The 25,077-nt window shown below is 44.7% G+C and overlaps 1 protein-coding gene across 2 annotated transcripts in view; it reads left to right on the top strand.

Annotated features, from left to right (window-relative positions):
* Positions 1-14,686, top strand: part of CEND1 (cell cycle exit and neuronal differentiation 1) — a 41,931-nt gene extending 27,245 nt beyond the window's left edge. For both annotated transcript variants that reach the window (XM_084631915.1, XM_084631914.1), the window contains exon 2: positions 10,055-14,686. In XM_084631915.1, the coding sequence (XP_084488041.1) occupies positions 10,259-10,654 (396 nt within the window). In that variant the 5' untranslated portion in view covers positions 10,055-10,258 and the 3' untranslated portion in view covers positions 10,655-14,686. The remainder of the gene's footprint in view (positions 1-10,054) is intronic.
* The last annotated feature ends 10,391 nt before the right edge of the window (positions 14,687-25,077 follow it).

Raw genomic sequence — 25,077 nt, 5'->3', positions numbered from 1 at the left:
ATGTCACAAGGTGAAGGAAAAAGGAGGCAGATTCTTGGAAAAACACCAGTTGCTTTGATTTCTCATGATATGATCAATCTCTGTCTTTTCCCAGAAGGGCCCTGGAGCTTTTTGACACAGCCTTGTGTCACCAAATCTCTAGTTCCTGGCACTGTGTAAAGCTTGGTGTTATCATGGAAATGTTTGCTGGGGGCTCCATTTGCTGGGTTCACATCCCCAAGTTTTGGGATGAGCTTAAGTTTTGATCCAACTGTAAAATCTCAAAGCAAAACTCAGTGGAAGCCTTGAACACACCATCGTTTCTCAGAAGTCACGTGTGCTTGCCAGATTCACATGGTTTCTCTTTGAAATCTTAACTCTGCCCCAGGTTAGTTTGAAATTGGGTCGGGTTTGCCTGAAAGGTCAGTGACCCTCTATTTCCCTTTCAGCCAGCCTGAGCTTAGTCTCCTATTTGCTACAAAACTGAACCCAGGTAGTTTCAGATTTCATTGCAAACATTTGGCCCAGGTTCACTTGCTCCCCTCACATGGCAATATGAAACAGCATCGGCCCCCGGCACAGCAGTTGGTTCAAATCACTTTAGAGACATCTAGTGTTGCAAGGAGGGCCACGTTTTGTTCGCTATATTCCTCAGTACCTTCTGCAGTTATATTGATCAAATGCTATAAACAGTTTTCAGTCTTCCACTGGCTCCTCAGAAAATACCTCTTTGGTGATGGTAATAATTCATCATGATTGCTATTTATTGTTTGTATTACTGTAGCACTTAGGAGCCCTCTGCTTTGTACTTCTATGGTATCTTCCATCTGCGGTTCTTAAAGCCTTTATACACATCAGAGTTAGCCTTGCCAAACCCCAGTGAGGTAGGTAGTGGTATTCTCTTTTTTCACATGGGGGAAACTGAGACAGAGAGGTTACGTGATTTGCTGACAGTCACACCGGAAGTCAGTGGCAGAGAGAGGTTTCCCCAGTTACTGGCCCATTCCCTAACAACTCGACCATGCTTTGCTTTTTAGCTCATGAGCAACCTATCTTTTCTTGCAAAGCTGACATGACGTTTGCAGGAAGTTGTTCTCTTTGGGGTGCTTTTTCAAAGGGGATGAGTCCCAACCTCCCTGCTGTGGGAACAAAATCTGAATACTTTCACATTAAATCCCCTGACTTGCACCTACCAAGTGGAGCAAGTACTTGGATTTTTGGGTACCAACTTTTGCATGTGCAAATGGCATCCTCAAAATTGAAACAGCCCATTTGAAAATGTGGCCCTTTGTGTCATAGAAGGTTAGCTTTGATTTAGATGATGGCGACTGATTTTCAAAGCCACCTACAGGATTTGGGAAGCCATTGAAATTAATTGACATTGGGCATCTATATTCCCCATGGCAACTGAAAAACGCAGCCTAAATTGGTGTAAGAGTAAAGGACGTGGCGATGGCTTACTTATTTTGAAAACTACATATTGGTAACTGAGCTATTGTGAGGAGAATAAAGCTCTGTTCTCGGTAATCAGGCTATCACATAAGCCATAGATATAGATGGCCCAATACTGCTGAGCACTCTCAATTGTCATTGACTTCAAACAATGAGAAATAAGCAATTTCAATGGGAGTTGTCAATGCTCACAAACTCCATGGAGACCCTCAAGGTTAGGGCCATAGTATTATGTATTTACCTATTTCCCTAAGAGATCACCACCTTCCCTGAACCATGCCGCCCCAGCTGAGGGCTGGAGCCCCATTGACATGAATGAGAAGGGGCTACTGGCTGGGCATTCTCCAGGGGGAGCCCTGCACTTCTATCATTTCTTCCACTCCTCTTTGTCTGAAAAAGCCAAATCCAATGATCTTCAGGACATGTCTTCTTTCCCAGGCATTTGGAAACAGGCTGTAAGGGCAAGAAACTTGGTGAGGAAGGAGGGTGAGTTGAGTGGGTAAGTGGCCTTATCCATTGGCTGTGGGTCACACTGAATGGTATTACCATGTTTCTGTAATGGTTGATGGTTATTCTGGGGTACTTTAATGTGATGTTGAGGGTACTTGCAGTGCACTTTTCTAGAATGTGTCTAAATCCAGATAAATAAATCATTGTACAGCTCACACTCATGCTAGAGAATTCCTGATGCTACGGAGAGCAATACGTTTGGGGAAAGATTCTTGATGTAAGCAATCTGGGTGAAATAATGAGGCGTGGTTCTGTGTCACAGCGTCTCTTAAGCCTATGCCCAGGGAGCAGCCACACTTGCTCGCAGCTGCGCCTAAAGGCAGAATGTAGCTCATAGGTAGCATTAATAACAAAACAATATCAGACACTCATACAGCACCCTTCATCCCAAGCTATGGTCCACCTGACCCTGCTGTGTGTAGCCCAGGGGGACAGCAGTCCACCCCACATTGCACCATAGGGGATCAAGGCCTTGATAGTGCAGTCAGCTGCTGCACAGGGTACTACATAGTGTTGGAAGAAAGGGGTATTTTGGTGCCACTTAAGCCCTATTTTCAAAGCTTAAGTGGTGCATGGCTCTCTGCACAGAAGTGAATTTCACTTTTAAGGCTCAGACTTCCTACTTCAGGTCTTTAGCGAAGGGTAAAGGTGCTGGCTGAAGAGGGTGCCCCTTGGGTGTTAAATATTGGGATTTTCTGGAACTGTAGGTTCAGATCTTAGCAGCATTGATTTAGCATTTCATCCTTCCATGGAAGATAACTTGATTTCCATGCATCTTAATATAGGGATTTTAGGGCTAGATCTGCAAAACCTAGGTCCTTCCTACTCTGCATGAAGACTGATGATCCTATGAGACTTTATAGGAAGAGTAGGGGTTTGCCCTGTTGTGCTTAGCCCAGGTTCCCTCCTTTTTCCAATGCTGTGCCACACACTGTGCATTGGTTGGCTGCTGTGTTTCAGAGGTACTGTGTGTACCCAGGCCCCGATCCTGGATTGTGCAGTGTGCAGACAAACTGGTGCACCCACACATCACACAATGCAGAGTGAGGGCCGTAGCTGATCTACTATTCGGAATGAATAGTTCTATTATTAATACCAGTGAACTAGATTGTGCCTTTAGATGCAGCCCTGAGCAGCCTCCCAGGAAAAGCCACAAGGGACTGTGACTCAGAGACACCCCACTAAGGCACAATTCCTCCCCGGCTTCTTCCCTCTGGGATCATGATTTATTGCTGGTCTATATGGGCAGGAAATTACTATATTGAACAGGAGGTTGGACTAGATGACCTCCTGAGGTCCCTTCCAACCCTGATATTCTATGATTCTATATTCCTTCAGTGCTGACTCAGTTACTCTGGCCAGTGAATGGGGGTTTGGCACCAAGGCCTCACTCATTCCTTGCCCACCTGCTCCAGGGCATGACGAAAAGGTTTAGTAGCTTCTGACTCCCATGTGCCTGAAACTGAGGTCTGGGAAGCCCAAGTAGGGAGGTAAGGTGGGGGCTCTTACTCCCTTGTGCTGGTGCATAATCCGAGTCAGCGCCAAAGATGATTTTTAAGGATTCCATTCGATTATTAATAGCCCACTGCAATGGCTATACTCTCTCTCCCATGCTAATGTGACACCATAGCCTACACTAATATGGAAGTTGGGGCTATATGGAATTGTGGTGTATTGAAAATTGTAGGTGATCATTTTCAATTTCAGGAGGTTTTCCTGGTCCTGCTTACAGATAGGGGGCTCTGTAGGGAAGTGTGTGATCTGGGCCTAGCAGCGATTAGTCAGCAGCCTGCTTTGTCTCTCTCTGTTTTAGAGTTCTCATGTGTTGTTCTGAATTCTAAGGCCTGGTCTACACTTAATTAAATCAACCTAACTATACCACTCAGGACTGCGAAAAAAATTGTGCCCTGAGCACCACTAGAATGACCTAACCCCTGGTGTAGATGTGGTTGAGTTGGTGGAAGGATTCTTCCATTGACCTAGCTACAGCCTCTCTGAGAGGTGGATTAACTATGTCAACAGAAAAATCCCTTCCATCAAGGTAGGAAGCATCTACACAACAGAGCTGTAGTGTAGACGTAATCTAAGAAATAAAGTAGTGTTACATTGCAACCTTCCCGCAAGCGTATTTTATGTTTAGCTAATTTCTCTGGTTGTATGCTGTGATTATAGCAAGAATGGAAACAAAATCCATGCATTTAGCAATGTACTACCAGGGAGTCCACACAACCTGTACTCCATTCACACAGCCCCATCAGCACACTGCAACAGAAATCCCCACATGAGCCTGAGCACGTTAGATATTGCAGTGTCTCCTCTTCCCTGCAATTACGCCTGCCTTTATTTCGAACCTGAAATCAGCAAGGAGAGGATAATAAGGCTTGGGGGTGGAGGGTTGAGAAACAGGCCTTTTATAATTCTGGCACATTACAGTAAAGCAAACGGTGACTCATGCATTCTGTTTGGTGCAGGATGGATGCATCTTTCATCTGCGCAGGCAGGGGAGGCAGGAATAGATTTAGTTTCTAATCCTCTGGGGGCTCAGATGTAATTCTGTGAGCAGGTGGGGTGCTGGGAGCTTCATTCCCGATACGGGCCCTGTTCTATTGGCTGGGGTTGGTGGTTACATCAGTAGCACTGCATGACTTCTACTGCACTGACCTTGGAGAAGCTGCAGCACCAAGGACTGATGCTGAAGACTTTCCAGAGAGGCAGAAATTTGGAAGGATTTTCTTTTTTCTTTGTCATCGGTGTCATTATCTCATTTCCCTCTTTGCGGACCCGTTTCCCAAAGAAAGAGCTGGGAAGCTGCATTCTTGGCAGGCCAGCCCCCTTGAAACAGCTCTGGTTGTTAAACAAAGAAGTAATAAGGAGAGAACCCCGTGCCTTTTGTGCAACCTGTTCGCAAGCACAGTCAGCTGTGTAGGAGGCAGAGAGAGAGAGAGAGAGAGAGAGATGGAAGGAGGAGGAATGGGCGGAGAAGCAGAGAGAGAGAGAAATAAATGTCTATAATAAGGGATAAGGAAAAAAAAGGAAGATGGAGGAACAGGTAGCTGGAGAGAAACAATCTGGCGGTGGGGAGAGAAGAAAGCCAAAGGCAGCTTAAGAGATAAAGGCCCCGAGTTTTTCTCCTTTAGATTCTTGCTTAAATTTAAGCCCATTGACTTCAGCTGGACAGCACAGCTGCTTAAAGTGAAGCAGGTGCTGAAGTGCTTTGCTGGAGTGGGAACAAAAGAGGAGGAGAGCGAGCTAGTTGGAAGGATTCAGAGCGGGTTTAAGCCAGCTCAGAGGATGGCAGGGAGCCTGCTACCCAGAAGGTTGGAGAGCATTAAAGAAGGGGGGTTAAATTCTTTGCTGGTGAGCAAGGAGCACGTGGAGGGCTGGTGTTCTAGGCTTGGAGAGAGAAGGGTAGCCCAGGTGCCTGTAAGTGAATACGCAGCTGACTCCTCTACAAACTACCCACCCTGTCTGCTCTGCCACAGCCATCACCTGGGGTCCCTGCCCTCTGCAGGGATAAAGGGCGTTTCAATCTCCCAGCTGCTCCACTCACCCAGCTGAGCCCAAGGTCTGAAATGACACAGGGCAGTTCTGTGATGTGGGGCCTTCTAGCATATTGTGAAGACAGAGTGAAAAATGTCTGCAGGTTGCCTTAGTCAAGGAGAGGGCGACAGGAATAACAGGAGTGAATATTTTATTCATATTACGTATAGTACAGTAATGCCTCCAGGATCCAGCTGAGGTCAGGGGCCCATTGTACTAGGCCCAAGTGAGACTCAGACACCGCAAAGAGCTTACAGTCTAAATAGACAAGGCAGATAAATGGTGGAAGACAGGACAGACGGGGCACTGAAGCACAGAGATTAGGTGATTTACCCCAGGTCACACAGGGAATGGAGCAGAGCTGGGGACTGAATCCAGGTCTCCTGAGTCCCAGTCCAGTCAGCCTCATGATACTTTTCAAACATTGTCAAATGAATGACCCTCTTCTTTGCTGAAATTCAAGAGTGGAGCGATTCCAAAGGGCCCTAGTGAGAGTGACTCTGTTGACTGAAACCATCACATAGTCACGTCCCTTGGTGCTAGTCATTCCATGCAGGCTGGTTTTCCAGCAGGAGAGTAGGTTTCTCTCTTTGTAATGAGTGCAGCTGGTTAGAACATTTCTAACTGCATGTCTTTTTGTTGAAATATGCTGTTCTGTCAAAGCCAAAATGTGTCATGGAAACGGATAGATTTCATCATTGTTTTTGACCAGAGGTTCCAGGGCTCTCTGGTCACAGAGACAGAGAGAGACCCGAACTGAAAAACTGAGCTTTTCAATCCAAATTAGCCACTTCAACACAATTCTGTTCTGCAAAAACATTTGCAAAGCTTTGAGGTCCTTGTTTTCCAATCTACCTGAGGGCGGGGTGCATCAGGTGAGTGGTTCTGGCCTTTTGAGTTCGGAGTGGAAATCTTAACTTTTATATTTTCAATAGTACGAGTGATCATCATTTGCTCGTTTTGTGTCTAGAACAACATTTAATATTGTGGGCTAGCTCCTCCGACAACGTCAATCTGTGTAGATCAATTACAGTTAGAGAAACTATGCCAATTGACGACACCAGGTGAGGATCCGGCCCATATATAACTGTTAGTCCAGTTTGGTAGCTGGATTTGATATACACTGAAAGATTATTGCGTTTTATTCCTTGATTAAGGAGCCTGGGACTAGAGTGGGTTGGGAAATTAATAGAAGAACACCAATTATTCTGAACGTGGCTGGAACGGCTGTGGAGACTGACAGTTGCATATGGAGCCTTTCACTTCTGTATCACCACCAGCGTGGAAACAAGCAGAGTGGCCGTGGCCAACAATTGTACCATCTCATGGCCGTTTGTTGACTTTATATGAAGTGCGTTTGGGGGTTTCACTATAGTTCCTGTAGGCCGGGTGTCCACAGCATGGCTAAGAGCCTTAGCAGGGCCTCACGATTGAATTTGCATGAAGCCTGCATTACATATGAACCAACTGTGCTGACCACACAAGTGGCCCTTCTAGATCTGAGCTGAGCTGAGCTGGGCAGGGTGGGAGAAGGTTACATTGCTGCAGCCTGTGCTGTACTTATTCCTTGGAAAAATAGATATCCGACTCCAGGGCCGTCACTCTGGCATCTTTCATAGCGCAATGAATTCACTTCAGAAATGGCACTTGTGTTGATGCTACATTCTTGGTGTTGTATTTTTAGCTACCTGCATCCTTTGTTTTTGCTTGTACTATGGTTAGATCTCAGAATTTGGATCTGCATTCAGATCCAGATCTTAAATGGCCCAAAATTTTTGTGGGGTTGATTCAGCCCGCTATAAGAACACAGGAATTGCAGGACCAGAGCAGTGGTCCATCTAAACCGGCCCCCCTGGACATTTCATGAAACTAAAAAGGCAGCAAATGTAAGAATGATAAAAGGAATTTTTTTTTTCACAATGCAGAATTAGTCTGTGGAACTCATTGCCATAGGACATCATTGAGCCCATGAGTTTAGCAGGATTCAAAAATGGATACAGATAACAAGAATATCCAGAGTAAGGATTATGAAAAAGAGGGGGGAAATGGAAGGGATACAAGCCCTCATGTTCTAGGGCATAAACTAACCTCTAATTTAGGGGGGGACAAGAAGAAATTTCTTTTATGGACAGTTTATTGTTTTATCGGCCATTTTAGGGTCTCTCGCACCTTCCTCTGAAGTAGCTGGTACTTGCCATTATCAGAAACAGGATTCTGGACTTAGATGGAGTACCGGTATGGCAATTCCTATATTCATATGTCTCTGACAGCAGCCAGTACCAAATACTTCAGAGGTTGGTGAAAGTTTGACCCCACTGGTCAGTGTATATTATGTGTCCCCCTCCGTGCCTGATCCACAGAGGGTATGGGTCTATTACAGGCTTCTGCTTGAGAAGTTTGCTTTTTAGCTCAAGCTGTAGACTTCTGCTTTCAGCTCCGGAGCTCCCTGGTTCAGTCCCTGGTGTTGGCCAAGTTGATGGCTGTCTGGGATTTGAGATGCTCAGTGGGCTTTGGCTGCACAGGAGAAGCTGCTTCTCTCTGGAAGAAGCATGTAAGCAGCTGGTGTTATGCCTCCTGCTCTGTACCTGATCCACTGAGAATGTGTGCCTGTTATAGAATTCAAGCTACAAAGACCCAGGCATGCCTGGTTCAATGTCTGGTGTTGGGCAAAATGATGGCCACTACACAAGAAACCGCATAGTGGACAGCTGTGGAATAGGAGGTTTCTACCTAAAACCAGATGACAAGTAGTTGGCTTATTTCCCTTTGTTGAACCGAGCCCCTGTGCCCCCCATGTAGCTTTATTCCAACCCAGCCTCACTTTGGGGTGGGGGGGAGGAGGGGAGAGGTAAAGTGCTAATTATTCTAAATGTTTCCCAGAGAGGGGGAAGCACATTGAACATTGCACAGAAATGTCACCACTTGCTGCAACCCCTTATAAACAGGAGAATTAGAGGGTTTTTAACCCCCCCACAAACCATCATTCGATGAGATTTTTGAAGTCGGTGGGTCATCTCGGAACAAAAGTGCAACAAACGAAGCCCTCTGGCTGGGGAGGTTTCCATGAGCCTCCTCTTCTAAGCTGTTAATAAGCTCATATTTCACTTAGCTGGCAGAAAGCTCTCCACAGGACCCTGGAAGCGCTGAAGGTCAGCAGGGAGATAATGAAGAAGGCTGCTCAGATCTGACGGTTGCCTCCTGTTTACTCATTATTTCCCAGATGCATCACTGACACCAGACATCCCCAGTGCAGCTCTGGCAGAGAGCTGGCTGGCAGCAGCTTCTCTTTTCTTTCCATCACATGGAAGCTGTAACACCAGCCTGAGTCCCTGTTGATCCCTCTCATGCTCCATCCACTTGTCATTTATGCCTCATGGGTCGGGCAGTACCAAATTCGTGGCCGTGAAAAACGTGTCATGGACCGTGAAATGTGATGTCCCACCATGAAATCTGGTCATTTGTGCGCTTTTACTCCATACTATACAGATTTCATAGGGGAGACCAGTGTTTCTCAAATTGGGGGGTTCTGACCCAAAAGGGAGTTGTAGGGGGTTGCAAGGTTATTTTAAGGAGTCACGGTATTGCCACCCTTACTTCTGTGCTGCCTTCAGAGCTGGGCAGCCAGAGAGTGGCGGCTGTTGGCTGGGCGCCCAGCTCTGGCAGGCAGTGCAGAAGTAAAGGGTAGCAATACCATACCAGGCCCTCCTTACTTCTGCGCTGCTGCTGGCGACGGCTTTGCCTTCAGAGCTGGGCTCCCGGCCAGCAGCCGCTGCTCTCCAGCTGCCCAGCTCTGAAGGCAGCAGAGCCGTCGCCAGCAGCAGCGCAGAAGTAAGGGTAGAAGTACCGCAATCTGCCCCCTACAAAATACCTACAACCCCCCACAACTGCTTTTCGCATCAGGACCCCTGCAATTACAAAACCGTGACATTTCAGATTTAAATAGCTGACATCATGAAATGTACTGGTTTTAAAATCCTATGACTCTGAAATTGACCAAAATGGTTAGCTGTTTTTTTCCTGGCAGGACTAACTATTATCAAGACCATCCCTGACAGGTGTTTGTCTAACCTGCTCTTAAAAACCTCCAATGATGGAGATTCCACAACCTCCCTAGGCAATTTATTCCAGTGCTTCACCACCCTGACAGGAAGTTTTTCCTAAAGTCCAACCTAAGGTACCCCTGCTGCAATTTAAGCCCATTGCTTCTACCCTCAGAGGTTGGGAACAATTTTTCTCCCTTCTCCTTGAGAACAGTAAGTTCTCAAGTAGCATTATTCTTCCTTTGCCTATCTGTAAATTTCGCTGATTATCGATGGAAATATTTTTGTAGTCCGTTTGTATGTATGTGGTGAAATCAATGTTTATTGACCTTTACTGATAAAAGATCTAATCCTTCAAAGCCCACATATACTAAAAGGACAATCACTGCCCCGATCTGTACAGCTTGTCTACAGTTCCACCGTAACCTATAAGTAGAGTGGCTCTGACTGTAAAACGTGCTCTCGGTGGCTCTTGTATCTATCACTCTGTGCATCCTCTTCACTCACCTCTCATTTTCTGTTTGTTCTTCCAGGTTCCGTGTCATGTCCTGGTGAAATATTGGCAGAGTGAGAAGGTTGCCGGGACGACGGCTACCAGGGGATCCATTTGAGGTCAATTCATCAGCCTGCCTACACCAGGTGAAAGCAACGTGGGTACATATAGCTGGTAGTAATATCCTGAGAGCCGGCCCTGTGAAGGTCAGGCCACCCCCCACCCCCCGACTGCACTCATAGGGATGGAATCTAAAGGAAGCACCCGAAGCGGAAGCAAACCTGATGCCAAGGCCGCCAGCTCAGGAAAGCCAGAGAAGCCCAACCCCGGGCCTGCTATGAATGCAGACAAGAAGGAAACCCCCTCCAAGGAGCAGCCCGCCCCTGTGGCCACAACGAAGAAGGCAGCCAGCGAGGCAGCTGCACTGAATAACCACAGCAATCTGAAATCCAGCCCTGCAGCCCCGGAGGTGCAAGAGGCCACCGGCCAGTCCCCTGACTCTGAGCACAAGGGAAACGGCGCAGAGGAATCCTCAGGCAGTGTCTTCGACAACGTGAAGCCACTGGCCATTGTTGGAGGTGTGGTGGTGGCTGCCATTGCTATAATTCTGGGAGTGGCATTCCTAGCCCGGAAAAAATGAAGACCGAGAAAGGGTTGGGGGAGAGAAATATAATCAACTGTACAGTTCCTTTTGAAACACATGCATGCAGTAAATTCTATACATATCTATACATATATAGAGAGAGCGCTAGATAGGGTAACTACAGCACCAACAACTACTCCAAAAGTCTTGTTCCAAAGGAGCTGTGCCAGTTTGACCAGTATGGGTACTCCGTGCACTCAATATGCGCTTTCATGTAATATAACTTGGCTTGTACAACCGTGTATAGATTACAGCTTCTCCTGATCAGTGTAAATGCCAGTGTCCCCTCCCCCACGCTCCTCCCCAGGAGACTCCCCACTTTCCCATAGTCCCAGCATTTCCAAGCAGAGGTGTTCTACGTCCCATCCTGAGACCCTGCTCTATTTATTTTGATTTTTTTTAAATTGGGTTGTGGTAGAGAAGAGGAAAGGGAGAAAAGGAACAGTAATAAGACCCAGTTCATCAATTATTGTGGTTTATTATTAGTATCATACCCCAGCTTGTGCTGGGCGCTTTGCAGACATGTAAGATGGCAGCTCCGAGCTTCTGGCCTAATATGTACATTATGTTCCTAATGCTTATCACCCAACCTTTAAAAACAAACAGACAAGACAGGAGTAACCTATAGCCGGAGGTGAGCTGACTGTGTGATATAGAAGAGTGTGGATCATATGGCATTATGTCTGAGATGCAAACCAGTAGCTACAGTGAAGCTCAAGGGGCAAATATGTCTCACGGAGCTCTACAGTGCAGTTTGCAGCCCATGGAGACAACATACAAGGCTTGGAGTCCCATCCCATCTTTAGTCATACAGAGGACAGTTTCAATCTGCTCCATTTTATGTATATTGGGGGCAGCCCCAGGCACCCAGCCATTTGCCAATGCAGATAAGGCCATTGGGACAGAGTTTGGGCATTCCTGCCCTAGAGGGTGAGAGACTGTTTTGGACATAATACAGTATTTGATAAACTTAAACTGGCCTCAGCAGAGCACTTAGGGCTCAATCCAAACTGCACTGATGTCCGCTGGAGGTTTTCCGTTGACTTCAGTGGGCTTTGGCTCAGGCCCTTAATCCTGGTGCTTTTCCATAAAAGGTTGATCTCTCCTTGCGTGTGGCAAAGGTAGAAGAAAAGGCAGGCAAGAACTGGGCTTTAAGGGCAAGTAGCACATGGAGCACTATGGGAATGATATACATGATCCCCTTTATGCTGGGAAAACCATGTGCAAAAGTGATGAAAACAGATTTTGTTTGGAGAGATCTTCTACTGCCTGATTTGAGTCTACCAGGAAAATGTGAAATGCCCATGTCTTGAAAGTGGAAACAATTTCCCAAAGCTTGGAAACAGCCTGGTTTCTTTGCTGGGGCGGAGGGGAAGGAGGTGAGATCTAAAACCAGATCGTGGGTAGGAAGGGAGAAGTAAGGGAGGGGATAGATGGAGGCTCCATTTACTACATTCACTGAAGCCTTGCCCATGACACTGAGAAGATGGGACACCCAACTCTTCTGAGGATGAGTGACCTTTCCAGACTCAGAACTTCCATTACGACCCCTATTTGCTGCTGCTGCTATTGTATGGAAAGGATTCTTTATCCAATGTTTTGTTTTAAACAGAGCCAGAATTGAAACAGAATAACCCAAAGAGTCATTGGAACTCAGCAGTAGTACTCGCTAACTGGTGAGCGATACACAGGAGTGTCACAGTTTTGCAGCGATGATTGGCAAAGATACTTTTCAAAAGCCAGAGAAACCGGTCCAAATTCAGAGGAAATGTAGAAGCGGGGTGTAAGTTACATGTCTGGAAGGGAGCCTGAGCACCTGGGCATATAAACCAGTATAAGGGCTAGATGAAGCATCAATTATGCCAAGTCTCTTAGTTTCTTACACCAGATATCTTGCATCTTTCACTGACACATCTAGTATTGGCCACTCTTGGTTGACAGGATACTGGACTGAATGGACCACATATCTGATCCAGTCTGGCAATTCCTAGATGTCTAACTCAGAGTCCTTTAAGAATTTGTCCTTCTGAGTGCATGTGGCTCAACAGAATATTTGGGCACAGTTTATTTACAAATTCCCTTCTCTTCCTGCAGTTAGATTTTTCACCATCTTTTCTATGAGGCTCTTAAAATATTCCCAGACATATGTGGCCTCTTTGGGTATAAAATTCTATCTCCTGGTTTCCAAACTATTATGTGCTTCCGAGTTTTAACCTGCATATGTTCTTTTCCATTGCACAGACTGATGCAATCTGATCAGGTTTGCCCCATTGTTGAAACAAGTGCTAACAACCACCTTGCTTAAACTTGATAGGTGCTAGCACTGTTTCACCTGTATTGTGGACAGGATTTATAACTCCACCTTGTAATACACTCCCTCCTGTACTGAGAAGGCTATGGGAAAACCTTAGTAAGAATAGGTTAACTACATCATGGGGGATTCCTTGTTATTATCTACCCAGAAGGCTGTTTGGCTGCTTGTTTCTTTAATAACCTTTCCTTGTTGGGGAGCTAATGTGTCCCCATGATGTTTTGCAGATGATGAGATGTTAATTTATAATTGTAAGCTGGGGTGAGGATAGGGTGAAAAGAGGGAAGTGCAAAGTATTGACCCCTGAGATGGAGAAGAAATCATAACTGTCTAGCCTGTCTCCTGCCAAGGCAGGGTCAGTGACTCCTAGAACTTATGAAGCAGAGATTTGATTTCTAGTTTCCAGTGTAAGTTACTTCAAGAGATGCTTCCCTATTTGTTGCCCTCCCATTTAGTTCTGGCAGATGTGTTTTCCAGTGGAGTGTGTGATAAAAATCACAGATCTAGCTCCTTTCTGTTCTGAACTAACCAGGGTAGACAGAAATTCAAGGAGGAAAAGGAAACATTGGATGCTTCGCAGGAGCCCTCCTCTCTTTCTCTTTTTAAAAGTATTTTAACTTGATTGCATTCATCTTTGGAAAACCGAGAAAAAAAGTTCTGAGCTGGGAGGGGCCTAACTGCAAAACTTCCATCCAGATTTGAACTGTTCCCCAAAGCAATAAGATACGTGATTTGGATGCAGGGCCATCTCTAGTTCTAAGCCAATAATTTCCTCCTGAAATAGGCCAGGGAGGTTATTGAGACACGGGAGACGGTAACGGTGGGAGGACTAGAACTCGTCATCTTGAAAAATAACCTTGCCCTCAATCATATTTATGGCCGTGAAGAAATAGGTTAGGTCTCTAGGGGAATCATTCACTTACTGTAATTGCTCGGTACTGTGGTCCACTGTCATGACTCATTCTCCAGAACCCAGCACATTTGCTGGTCTGAAAACACCCATTTTTGTGTGGATGTGTACAAACCCACCGCCTGCTTGAAGAATATTACATGTATATATTACAGTTTACTGCAGTCTTTGTAAAGCTACACAACCCATATTTTTTGTAAAGAAAAATATTGAGACCACTCTTTATTTGTGCACCTGCATTCACACAAAGTGTCCATGTTTTCGTTTTTGTACCATTTGCATTCTGCCCAAAGCAACATTTTTGGTCACGGTTTCTTACCACTAAGAGAATGTCTGGCTAGGAAACTCCTGAATATATAGCGTCCCCATTGTGCTACAAGCTAATAATTACTGTCTCCCCACCTTCCCCAATAGTCACGTGGGCTACTTTGCTTTTAAAAAGGTACTTCCTCTTTTCAAGTATTTTGGAATGTGTTGTGTTGTGTTGTAGTGGAACTAGTGCTGGTTTGAGTCTGGTATATCACAAGGAGGTGCCATGCAAGCTTCCTAAACACACAGGGTTTCGGTGCCCTTCAGTCCTGACTTGCAACTACCTTTGAGCAGATGCTGTCTGTTATACCTTTGTGCTGCACTGCATGGTGGTTTCCTGTTGAGCACAGAAGGCCAGTGAGAACTAGACTGAGAAGAGCAAATGATCTCTCTGTTGGAACCTACGACAGATTGAAACCCCATTTGTCATGAGGCAAAAGGCTAACGAATGAACTTGCTGTGCTAAATAAATAGTTGTCCTGTTTTGCGGCAGCACTGAGCACATGCCTTTATTTGCTTGATGTTTTGTGTTGTGTTTGCTGTAATATGAGGTCCTCTTAGTGACGTCTCCTCAATGAGAATGAATTAAAGCTTGAAACGGGTAAGATTCCGGCTTGGGGGTTTGTAGGGATCTAGATTGCTAGTTTACTCTTATTGATGCTGTTTATAAATTAGAAATTTGATAGATTAACTATACAAACACTGCAGTAGAAAATGCAGCTTATCTTTAAAACAACAGATTCAATTACTACATTTGTTCTATTTTGAAGAAGCCACCCCTCTCGACCTAATGCAAGTTACATGTCTGGAAGTGGTTTCCCCTGTCCCTAGCTCTGTAAAGCTGACATTGGCCACCTTTCCTCTGGTGGGGCCTTCTTTTGACTCCAATGGGCTTTGGATCAGGCCCAGGCCTCTTAATAGTTCTGCTGTGGGATAGAATCACATCTGAGCGTGAGGGATGCTCCAACAGCGTTTTCAGCATCGTGAGAATGTGTTCTGCTTTCTATCTCATGTAGGCCCTGATTCACCAAAAGCACTTAAGCACATACTTAACATTAAGTAAACCCGCTGCCCTTCAATGTTACACGCCTAAGTGCTCTGCTGAATCAGGGCTTTGGGGGCTGATCCAAAAAACATGAAGGGGAGTCTTTCCACTAATTTCAATAGGCTGTGGATTAGGCCGTTAGAGCTATTTTCCCATTTTCTCTCCTTCTTCTTCTTCTTCTTTATTTGTATTGTGGTAATGCCTGGCATGGTCCCTCTGTGCTGGGTTAATTTCGCTCACAGGGAATGGGGAAAACAATCATTAGGTTTGATCTTAAAGGGTTCCACGTGTGGAGCTCTCACATACTTCAGGTTCTATCCTTTGATCTCATGGACCGCCAGGGAAACCATAAGCAGAGACTATGAAGAGTGTCCTTCTCACACGGTGCATCCAAACCTACTGCTCCATTTACATCTAGTGAATTACTCCTAGCCCCAAAATATAATGTATTTTAAAACAATTCTTAAATAATTTAAGGACTTGGATCATCAAGAAATGACTTTTCTTGGCCCATTGATTTTCAAAACTCTTCCAACCCAATCTTGATTTTAGTTTAATCCTTCACCAAAGTCCATCTGTTGCACATACTGCTTATTACTTTTAACAGCATGTCCAATTGTATTAAGGGCATTGAGTGTAGGCTGATAAACGTTAGCTATTATGTTTAGTTTGTGGCAGATGATGAGGTGATACCTAAATTAGACTATCAAATGACATAAATTATATTTAATGTTCCTCTCCTCAGGCTAGACTGTCATAGTCTTGATCACACTCAGCAGCACCTTATTTCCCATTGACTTCAGAGGGACTAATCATGTAAGGTACTATGTAGCCTAAAGATATTGTAATCTGGCCCATAGACAGGAGACCCACTGAAGGCCACATGTGTCATTCAGTCCAATGTCTTCACAGGACTACTCACTATGTCATTCCATAATGATGGTGCTTTGACCATGTGCCATTGAGACGATCATTTCATTGCACAATTTTCTCATGCAGTTAAGAACTTTTCCTCATTAGCTGCAGGTTTTTGCCCTTTTTCCAGCCATCATCGGAGAATAAATTCTGCACTTCCATTAACTGTTAGGTATTCATAGGCTATGACCAAGTTCCCTCCATCACTCCAAAACTCATTTCTAGTTTATATGGGCCAGATCCTCAGCTGGAATAAATTGGCATATCCCCATTGACTTGAATGGTGTTACACTGATTTACGTCAGCTGAGAATCTGATCCGGGACATTTGTTTCCTTACACTTAATGGCTTATCCTCCAATTTTGGAATAATACTTGCTTCCCTTCTTTGCATTTTATTTAGCATTCCTATAATCTTCCCAAGCAATTTTCCAAGTGTGCTCTCGCCAGGGCTATGCGGAAACCAGATTTATGTGACTGTCACAAATGCAGGAGTAGATTTTTAACAGTCCAAAGAATAGCAAAAGTTATGCCATTTAATATATAGATGGCATACTCAGGGGCTATATGTCCCAGGCGGGGAAGGAGGTGCACAAGCTTTTAATCTGCTATAGTTACCCAAGTCACAAGTAAATATTATGGCCCAAGTCTGCAAGGTGACGAGTTTCCTCAATTTCCATTGAAGTCAATGGAAGTTGGGGACATTCAGCACCTCACAGTATTAGACCCTTAATTTGCTAGTCTCATTCTAGTCCTCATTATTGCACATCAGTGACTCACTACATGATTGGCACTCTGTTCAAGGGAGGCCCCCAATTGGAGCACTGAGGAATGATTGCAGGTCAGGGTTGAGATGCACTGGCAAAGCTGCATGAGGGAAGCTACCACAGTATTTGCATGCACTCTGCATGGCTCAAGCCAGTGCTATTGATCCTTCAGTTATCTGAGTGCAGAGATGAAAGAAATTAAATATATTTCGTTGGACAAAAGACTTGAGGCCTGATTTTGAACTAGGTCCATGGCATGGATCATAGTGGGCCTTGGAAATCTGCTAATGTGCATGGCACATGCTGTATTTCCCCCGCCACAAAAGAACAGGTTTGAAGTCGGTGCATCAGCTGGGCACAGAAAAGTTTGCAAGCTTTGTTTCCATGTTGGTGGGCTGTTCAGATTGTGTTGTCCCATGGGGCTAGGTTAGTGTGAAGATGCGCTCATCACATGGCAAGTTCACATTGCCTTGAAACAGCAGCTTTCCCAATCAGATGAATCTCAGAGCAGGCAAACACTATGGAAGACCACAAGTTACTGGTCTTAGCTATTCACAGATGTGGCTCTACCTTCCACTGCTGCATTGCCCCCATCTTAAAATCTCCATTGAGTGCAAACGCTGTCAGTGACTCACCTGATATGTAGTGATGTGACCGAGTTTACCACGAGCAGTGAGAGCAGAATCTGCTGTTCTACACTACTTTTCAATGATAAAATAGAACTGGTTAAGATCTACAACATATTCACATGCCATGCCTGTTCCTACTTCCCCCACGTGAACTAGCTCCTACCCTGGAGTCTGCAATCTTCCCTGCATAGCCATCTTCCCATTCCACCCCACCTTGGTTTTCACAGTTGGATCTGGCCCACTTAGGGATCTGGGCCAGGATCCCAGGAATCAAAGTTTTTGCCTTGATCTGCCCTTGCACGTTGATGCTACGGTGCAACAATGCCCAGCAGTGAGAGAGAAACTTTCTGCCTATCTTCATCAAGCCCTGCAGTATGTGCCAGACTCTAACGCTGTAGCTTCAAACAGTCCAAAGTTTCTAGGGCAAATCAACAAGGACAGCATATTTCCCCACCTCCTTTTTTTTTTAAAAAAAGGAAATTGTTTGACTTTATTAAGTTTTGAGCAGCCCCTCTTAACCCTGGTGCCTTTTCCTGAATCACTGGTTAGGAACCTTTCTAAAGAAATCTCTAAAACATGCAATTCCAGCTATCCAAAGACACTCCACCATCTGCTAAGGTAGGTTTAGGTTCTTTATGAGGTATCGGAGAAACTAAAGGTATATAAAGGAAACTTGCTGGTCTGATTAAAGGGGATTTTTTTTTAAACTAGAAATTCTTAAGAGCCTGATCCAAAGCCCATTGAAGTCAATGGAAAGAGTCCAGCACATTACTGGGTGAAGCCACGTTAGTTTGCAACCATATTTGAAGTCAGTGGGAGTCTTTCCATTGGCTTTGGATCAAGCCCTAAAAGTTTTCCAACTAATAGTAATTATCAGAGTGACACCTTGATTTTTTTTCCCTATACAGACCTACTGGTCACGCACATAATTACCTGTGTTTAACATACAGGTTTGATTTTTTTTTTGCTTTCAGAGACAGTATGCTGCTGGGTACATTTCCCAGGGAAAATGGACACCTACCTACACACAAAAGCTATACAGCTAATTTATACCTTTTTGAATTTATAATCTTGTCTATGCTTCTATGGACACTTTGTATGGGCTGCAGCTCAAATCCTAAAATAGTAAAGAATTTTTCCTTTCCCATATAGTATTCTCTTTACTTTGACTTTAAAAAAAAAAGCGTATAAATGCAATAATGCAGGTAGACTAGAAATACTAGATTGAAAATTAAAGTAGTTTAGCTTGTCCCATTGTGACTTACAGTGTTGTATGACACCCAACGCTGTATCCTAGCATTCTCAAGGCTTCCTACGTAGCTGAATCTAGTATTAGCTTTGAAACCCATTGTGTGAATGGTGGGTGGGTGGATTGGAAATGTGTACTCTCTACACACTGTATGTTACTCACATCAGAAGCTGTATGGCCACTCCATATGCTGTGAAACTGTAAATGATTCCAAATACACCTGTAACTCTTATCAGGATTGTGTGAAATAAATTATATATATATATATACACATACTGTATAATGCTAACGTGACCATCTTTGTGTATTTGGGTATGTGAGTGAAACCAGCCATTCCTTCTCTCGCTCCTGAGTGATAAATACCCATCTCTAGGGATAATATTGTTAGTCATGCCTAAAGACCCCCAACTGAGCTCAGGAGCCCATAGTGCAAGGTGCTATATATACATATTGTATGAGATTGGTGCTGCCCTGAAGCACTTACAATCTACATAAGACAGATGGACAGAGGAAGCATTCTTAGCCCCATTTTATAATTAAGGAACTGAGGTGCAGACCCCAAAATCACAACAGAAATCCATGAACCCAAGTCTCCCGCATCACTGTCTGTTGCCTTAACTAAAAGGCCATCTTTCCCCTCCTGCTAGTAGCTGTTTGTCAGGGTTCCTTTCCCACTCTGAACTCTAGGGTACAGATGTGGGGACCCACATGAATGACTCCCTAAGCTTATTCTTACCAGCTTAGGTTAAAAACTTCCCCAAGGTACAAACTTTGCCTTGTCCTTGAACAGTATGCTGCCACCACCAAGCGTTTTAAACAAAGAACAGGGAAAGAGACCACTTGGAGATGTCTTCCCGCAAAATATCCCCCCAAGCCCTACACACCCCTTTTCCTGGGGAGGCTTGAGAATAATATCTTAACCAATTGGTTACAAAATCATCAAAGACCCAAACCCCTGGGTCTTGGAACAATGGAAAAATCAGTCAGGTTCTTAAAAGAGGGATTTTATTTGAAAAAAAAAAAGGTAAAAATCATCTCTGTAAAATCAGGATGGAAAATACTTTACAGGGTATTCAGAGTCAAAACACAGAGGATTCCCCTCTGGGCAAAACCTTAAAGTTACAGAAAACAGGAATAAACCTCCCTCTTAGCACAGGGAAAATTCACATAAAACAAAAGATAAACTAATCCACCTTGCCTGGCTTATCTATACTGGTTGCAATATTGGAGACTTGGATTAGGATGGGTTGGAGAAGATGGATTTCTGTCTGGCCTCTCTCAGTCTCAAGAGAGAACAACCACGTACACAAAGAGCACAAAACAAAAGCCTTCCCAAAGCTTTGAAAGTATCTTGTCCTCTTATTGGTCCTTTGGGTCAGGTGCCAGTCAGGTTACCTGAGCTTCTTAACCCTTTACAGGTAACAGGATGTTGCCTCTGGCCAGAGGAATTTTATAGCACTGTATACAGAAAGGTGATTACCCTTCCCTTTATATTTATGACACTGTTAAATCTTGACTTTTCACCCACCTGCAGTGTGAAGTTTTCCTGAGCATATAATCGAATTTCCTTCAAGCTTGGTTGTAGCACCTTCACCTCTCTCACCTTACTGCCACTGATGAAAAATTACTCACCTGAGTTGTCCCCTTGATTTCACTCTGATTACTCCCAGGAGTAGCTGCTCGCCAACGGAAGCAAGGAGTTCACAATCTGGCCCACAGGAAGCAAAGAGAGAACTTCAGAAGCTTAAGTCATTATTGATGAGACCAACATCATCCATGGCAGCATCAGGAGGCACCAAAGAACCTTGATCGGGAGCCTCTGTAAAAATCTAATTGCTTTTGGGCAGGAGTCTACCAGAAGAGGGAAATCAGGTACTGGATTCCCCTGGGACCAGGTGAAAGGCTGAGGGATAATCTTTGGCTGGAGAAGCTTTATTAAATTCAACATGTAAGAGGAGCCTTGCTGAGCACTCCAAAACTTCAGCTATAAGGAAGCCTTTATTATTTACAAGCTTGTCTGCCACTAAGTCACATTCTTCCTGTGTGGGGCTGAACCTTGCTTATGAAAAGCCATTTACCTGGTGTTTGACTGGAGTGGGGGGAGGCCTGGCTTTACCCACCATCCCTGGTTAGAGAGTATAAGCCAATATGGACACTTAGCCAAAGAGGAGGTGACTTGCCCTTTGATTATCCAGCTTGAACAGCCTACTACCTGCAGTAGGGTGGGGGATAACATTGTCAAAGAGGAAATAGAAATGCAGCCCTCACATGGCTACTTGCAGAGTAACAGAAGCAACATGACTTCAGTGGAGCTAGGAGTTAAAAGTAAAGATAATGTAGCGGGAGGCAGTGTTTCAACCTGGAAGGTTCGCTTATAGTTTGGAGGAGATGGGATGGGGGAGAGACTCCTGCACAAATTATCCCCTTTAGCCTGGGGTAAGCCAGGACTGTGCCTCCTGCAGAGAGGAGGAGGAGTGAAGGTCTGGGGAATCCGTTCAGTTGTTTTCTCATTTAAACGAAAATGCTTTCTTAGAAGCAACATCGCTTAGCGAACAAACTGCGGGTGAGTGCCTTTCCTAGGAGGGCTCTTGTTTGTCCCTGAGAATGCTAGTGAGTATGTTTATTATGGAAATATATATATGCTGAGTCTGTGTGCTATATTGAGCATACACAATACACCGAGTGCTGACAGTGTATAGGCATATGGAGTGGGGCGTACAGTGATCTGGGGAATCCTCTTGGTGCCTTTGTTGAAAATGCCTTTGATCTCAGGAGAGCGTGTGGCAGAGGCTAAAGAAATGTGCTGCTCAGAAGTATGTTTTAGAAGGAATAAAAGACCTCTCTGGGAGGGGTGATTTATCAATATCCATAAAGAAAGTGAACTCCATTTGAGACCGAGAAATCCTCCCTTTAGCTTTGTGGCTGAACGTTAATAAAGGAACCCCCAAGAATCAAATTGAAACCAATGTCGCTCGTAACCATGTTTGAAAATGCAAGGCCTTCTTATGAACTACAGGAGTAGATAAGGTTCTAGAGCAAACAGTTCTTGCTGCAGCATACATTAGTGTGCAACTTCGCAGAGCCACTGTTCCAGCTGGGATCCATCCCTGGCTGTGGAAAGTCACGTTAACTAAGCAAAAAGAAAAGGAGTACTTGTGGCACCTTAGAGACTAACCAATTTATTAGAGCATAAGCTTTCGTGAGCTACAGCTCACTTCATCGGATGCTTATGCTCTAATAAATTGGTTAGTCTCTAAGGTGCCACAAGTACTCCTTTTCTTTTTGCGAATACAGACTAACACGGCTGTTACTCTGAAACCTGTCGTTAACTAAGCACTTTATTCTAGAAACAGGGTTCCAGGGTTTTTCATATAATTCACAGGAGCTGTTATTTAGAAATCAAAGCTGTTTCATCAGAGGAAATGGGCCAGATCTTGGTCCCTGCTCTGGTGACTTTGTGGTGATCCACTGGCACATTAGCAGTCACCAAGCCAGCTTAAATGTCTACTCAAGGACTTCCCCAGCATGAGGAAATTTCAAGATGGTGTTAAGACTGATACAGCAGCCCCCATTTTTCCCTTGGAAAAGCTGCGTAGCTTCTATATTCAGTCAATTCCCAGCTGCTGTAACAGCTCTGGCGGGACTGTTACAAGATGTGTAACTTGGAGCAGACCTTATGCTACTCCAAATTGCACCTTGGGACCAGCCCAGTGCCTAGTGCCCCAGAATTGGGATGGGAGATAAAGATGCCTGAAAACCACTTTCGTGCTCATTTCCAGATCTGTCTCAGTTGCTGCCACACTAGTCCTAAAGGTCTGACCAAATCTGTTATTTAAAAGACCTCCAGGGCACACTGCAAGGCTCCTCTGTTTTCCCAAACTTTTGTCTGAGAGGTTGGCTGCATGGACCGTGCTTAATTTTATTTTGGGAGTTGGGTGGGTGTTCCACTTAAAACTGACATTTTGTCAACAAATTGCATATTCTGCTCCTAAGTGAAATGCAAGGGCTTGGAGCGGTTAGAAATCTCATGGAAAATCAAATATTTCAACAGACAGAGAGTCTGCATCTTTAGAATGACACTGCTGTCTAGTCTTGTTGAGGTGGCCACAAACGTTCTCAATGCTACAGTGAAAGGCTGGAAAGCAGGAGTCAACTAGGATCTAATCTGGACAGTTGCTCCACCGGTGTATGACTTCAGGGTAATTTCTTCCCTGTACCTCAAGCCTTGTCTATACTTGAGTTTCAGCAACCACTGCCCAGCAATCAGTGTAGCTACATTGATGCAAACTGAAAGTGTAAGCAAGTAAAGCCAGTTTACACCAGTTACCCTGCCTGAAACTAGAATCAGCTCAGCTGGTGAAATTGCGATTTTCCTTGTCTATGCCTGAGGTTTACACCTGAGCAGGATGCTAGCTACCGGCTACTGAATCAGCGCTAATCCTAAATACAGTCCTTAATGCAAAACTGAGTAGAAAGCAAGGGCTCATTGGAAAATCAGATTCTGAGCTGAGCTATTCTGGATAGGTATCTCTTTAAAAAGTGTTCTCCACAGGTATTTCTCCTCAAAGATACATACGGGGCAGAAAACGCTTCTCTCTCAATTCAGGCTGCTTCTGTCTCCTCCATCTATTGACTTTCCTCAGTGTACCACACTTCTCAGTGTCACTGAACATAGCTTTTCATACATATGATTGAAGATCTCTCTGTACTTCTCCTGAATACATGACTGGCTGCTGTGCACTGGTAGAGGGAAGGAGATGGCCTAAAAACACAGGAGTAGGGATGGGTTGAGGACTACCCAAACCAAAGTTCTGAACATCTGTGTTACAGGCTGGCTAGTCCTTTAATGGGAGTTGGGCCCAGCCGCACCTATGATCCATCAGCTACCTTTCCAGTCGATCCCAATCATCTAGGGATCAGATGGCCCTGTTTAATTAGTAGACCCAATTAGGAAGGGGTCATGGTATAGCTACAGAGAGCTGTGAGCTCAGGAGGTGGAGATGCTGCAGAAGGTTGGTTAGCTCTTCTGGTAGGCCCTTGAGAAGGGTAACTGCCAGGCAGGTAGCCTGGAGGAGGACAGAGGCTAGCTTGCTTGCTTGCTTACTCACTTCTGTGACTGGCCCTGGAAGAAGACCCTTACAGCAGAAAAGCCTTGAGAGTCAGTGCTCTGTGGGAGAGTAGGAAGGAACTGACAGCTGAGTCCAGAAGGGGCAGAAAACCCTTTTGTTTGTGTTGCTCTTGGTACTATTGTCAAAGTTTGTTACCCGTACCTTGTTGAGTGGTGCTGATAAACTCTCCTATGCAGTAATACCTCCCCTGTGGGGAAAACTGAGACAGGGTGAACAATGCCATGGTGAGCCATGAGGGGGGTGCTGCAGAGACCAGCCCTGCCACAAGTTGGTGGAGAACGTGAGCACAGATCTAGCCCCTGCAGAAGGGAGCAAACTAGGATGGCAACACTGCCACACTCAGCTAGCACTAAATTTGCACTGTTTATTCACAGTGTAACTAAATTACTGGCTTTGGATCATCGTAATTCAAGGAAAAAGTAGTTTGTTTGTTTGGGGTTTTTTTTTGAGGAAACCATAAACTGTTACTCAGCTCCCGCAGCTTTCATCCTTCCTTTTCTTTTCTTCTTTTTCACACTTCCTAAATAGGAGTTAGAAACAATAACAACAACCAATGTTAATATCACACCTTGTTGTGTATCACCTTTTTTTGTTTAATATTTAGTTGACTCTAATTTCATCTCTTTCTTTTTCTGATGTGTGTTCTAACACAGCGATTCTTCACCTTTTTTCATTTGCAGACCCCTAAACAATTTCAAACGGCAGTGCGGACCCCTTTGGAAACGTATTGTCTGTATATATAGTTGAGTTGAATAGTTCAGTCAGTTTTCAGTCTAAGTCTTTTGCAGACCTCTTAGACATAGTCCATGAACCCCCTGGGGTCCACAAACCTCAGGTTGAAAACCAGTGTTCTAACAGATCATTAGACCAATTCCATTCTGCACAGTAGAAAAGTTCCACAGAGGAGCACAAAGCAGTCCAAAGCCAACAACCCCCTTTGCACCAGCTGATGGGGGGTATAAACAGGTGTGAATTCAATCACGGTCACTTTGGGCATCTAAGCACCTGACTTTCAGGCACAGTTGTGTACTTAAAAATCTAAGTAACAGTAACTCTGCCCAGAATGATCCAAGTGAAGGATGGACCTAAAACTGCTGGCTTTTGCCCTTACTGCAATATCATTGTCTTTAGAGGCGGTTAACAGGATATAAATCAGG

Source organism: Lepidochelys olivacea (assembly GCF_965140295.1).
Source record: "Lepidochelys olivacea isolate rLepOli2 genome assembly, chromosome: 6".
Classification (NCBI taxonomy): domain Eukaryota; kingdom Metazoa; phylum Chordata; order Testudines; family Cheloniidae; genus Lepidochelys; species Lepidochelys olivacea.
Note: the sequence above shows the minus strand (reverse complement) of the source record. Positions and strands in the feature narration are given on the sequence as shown.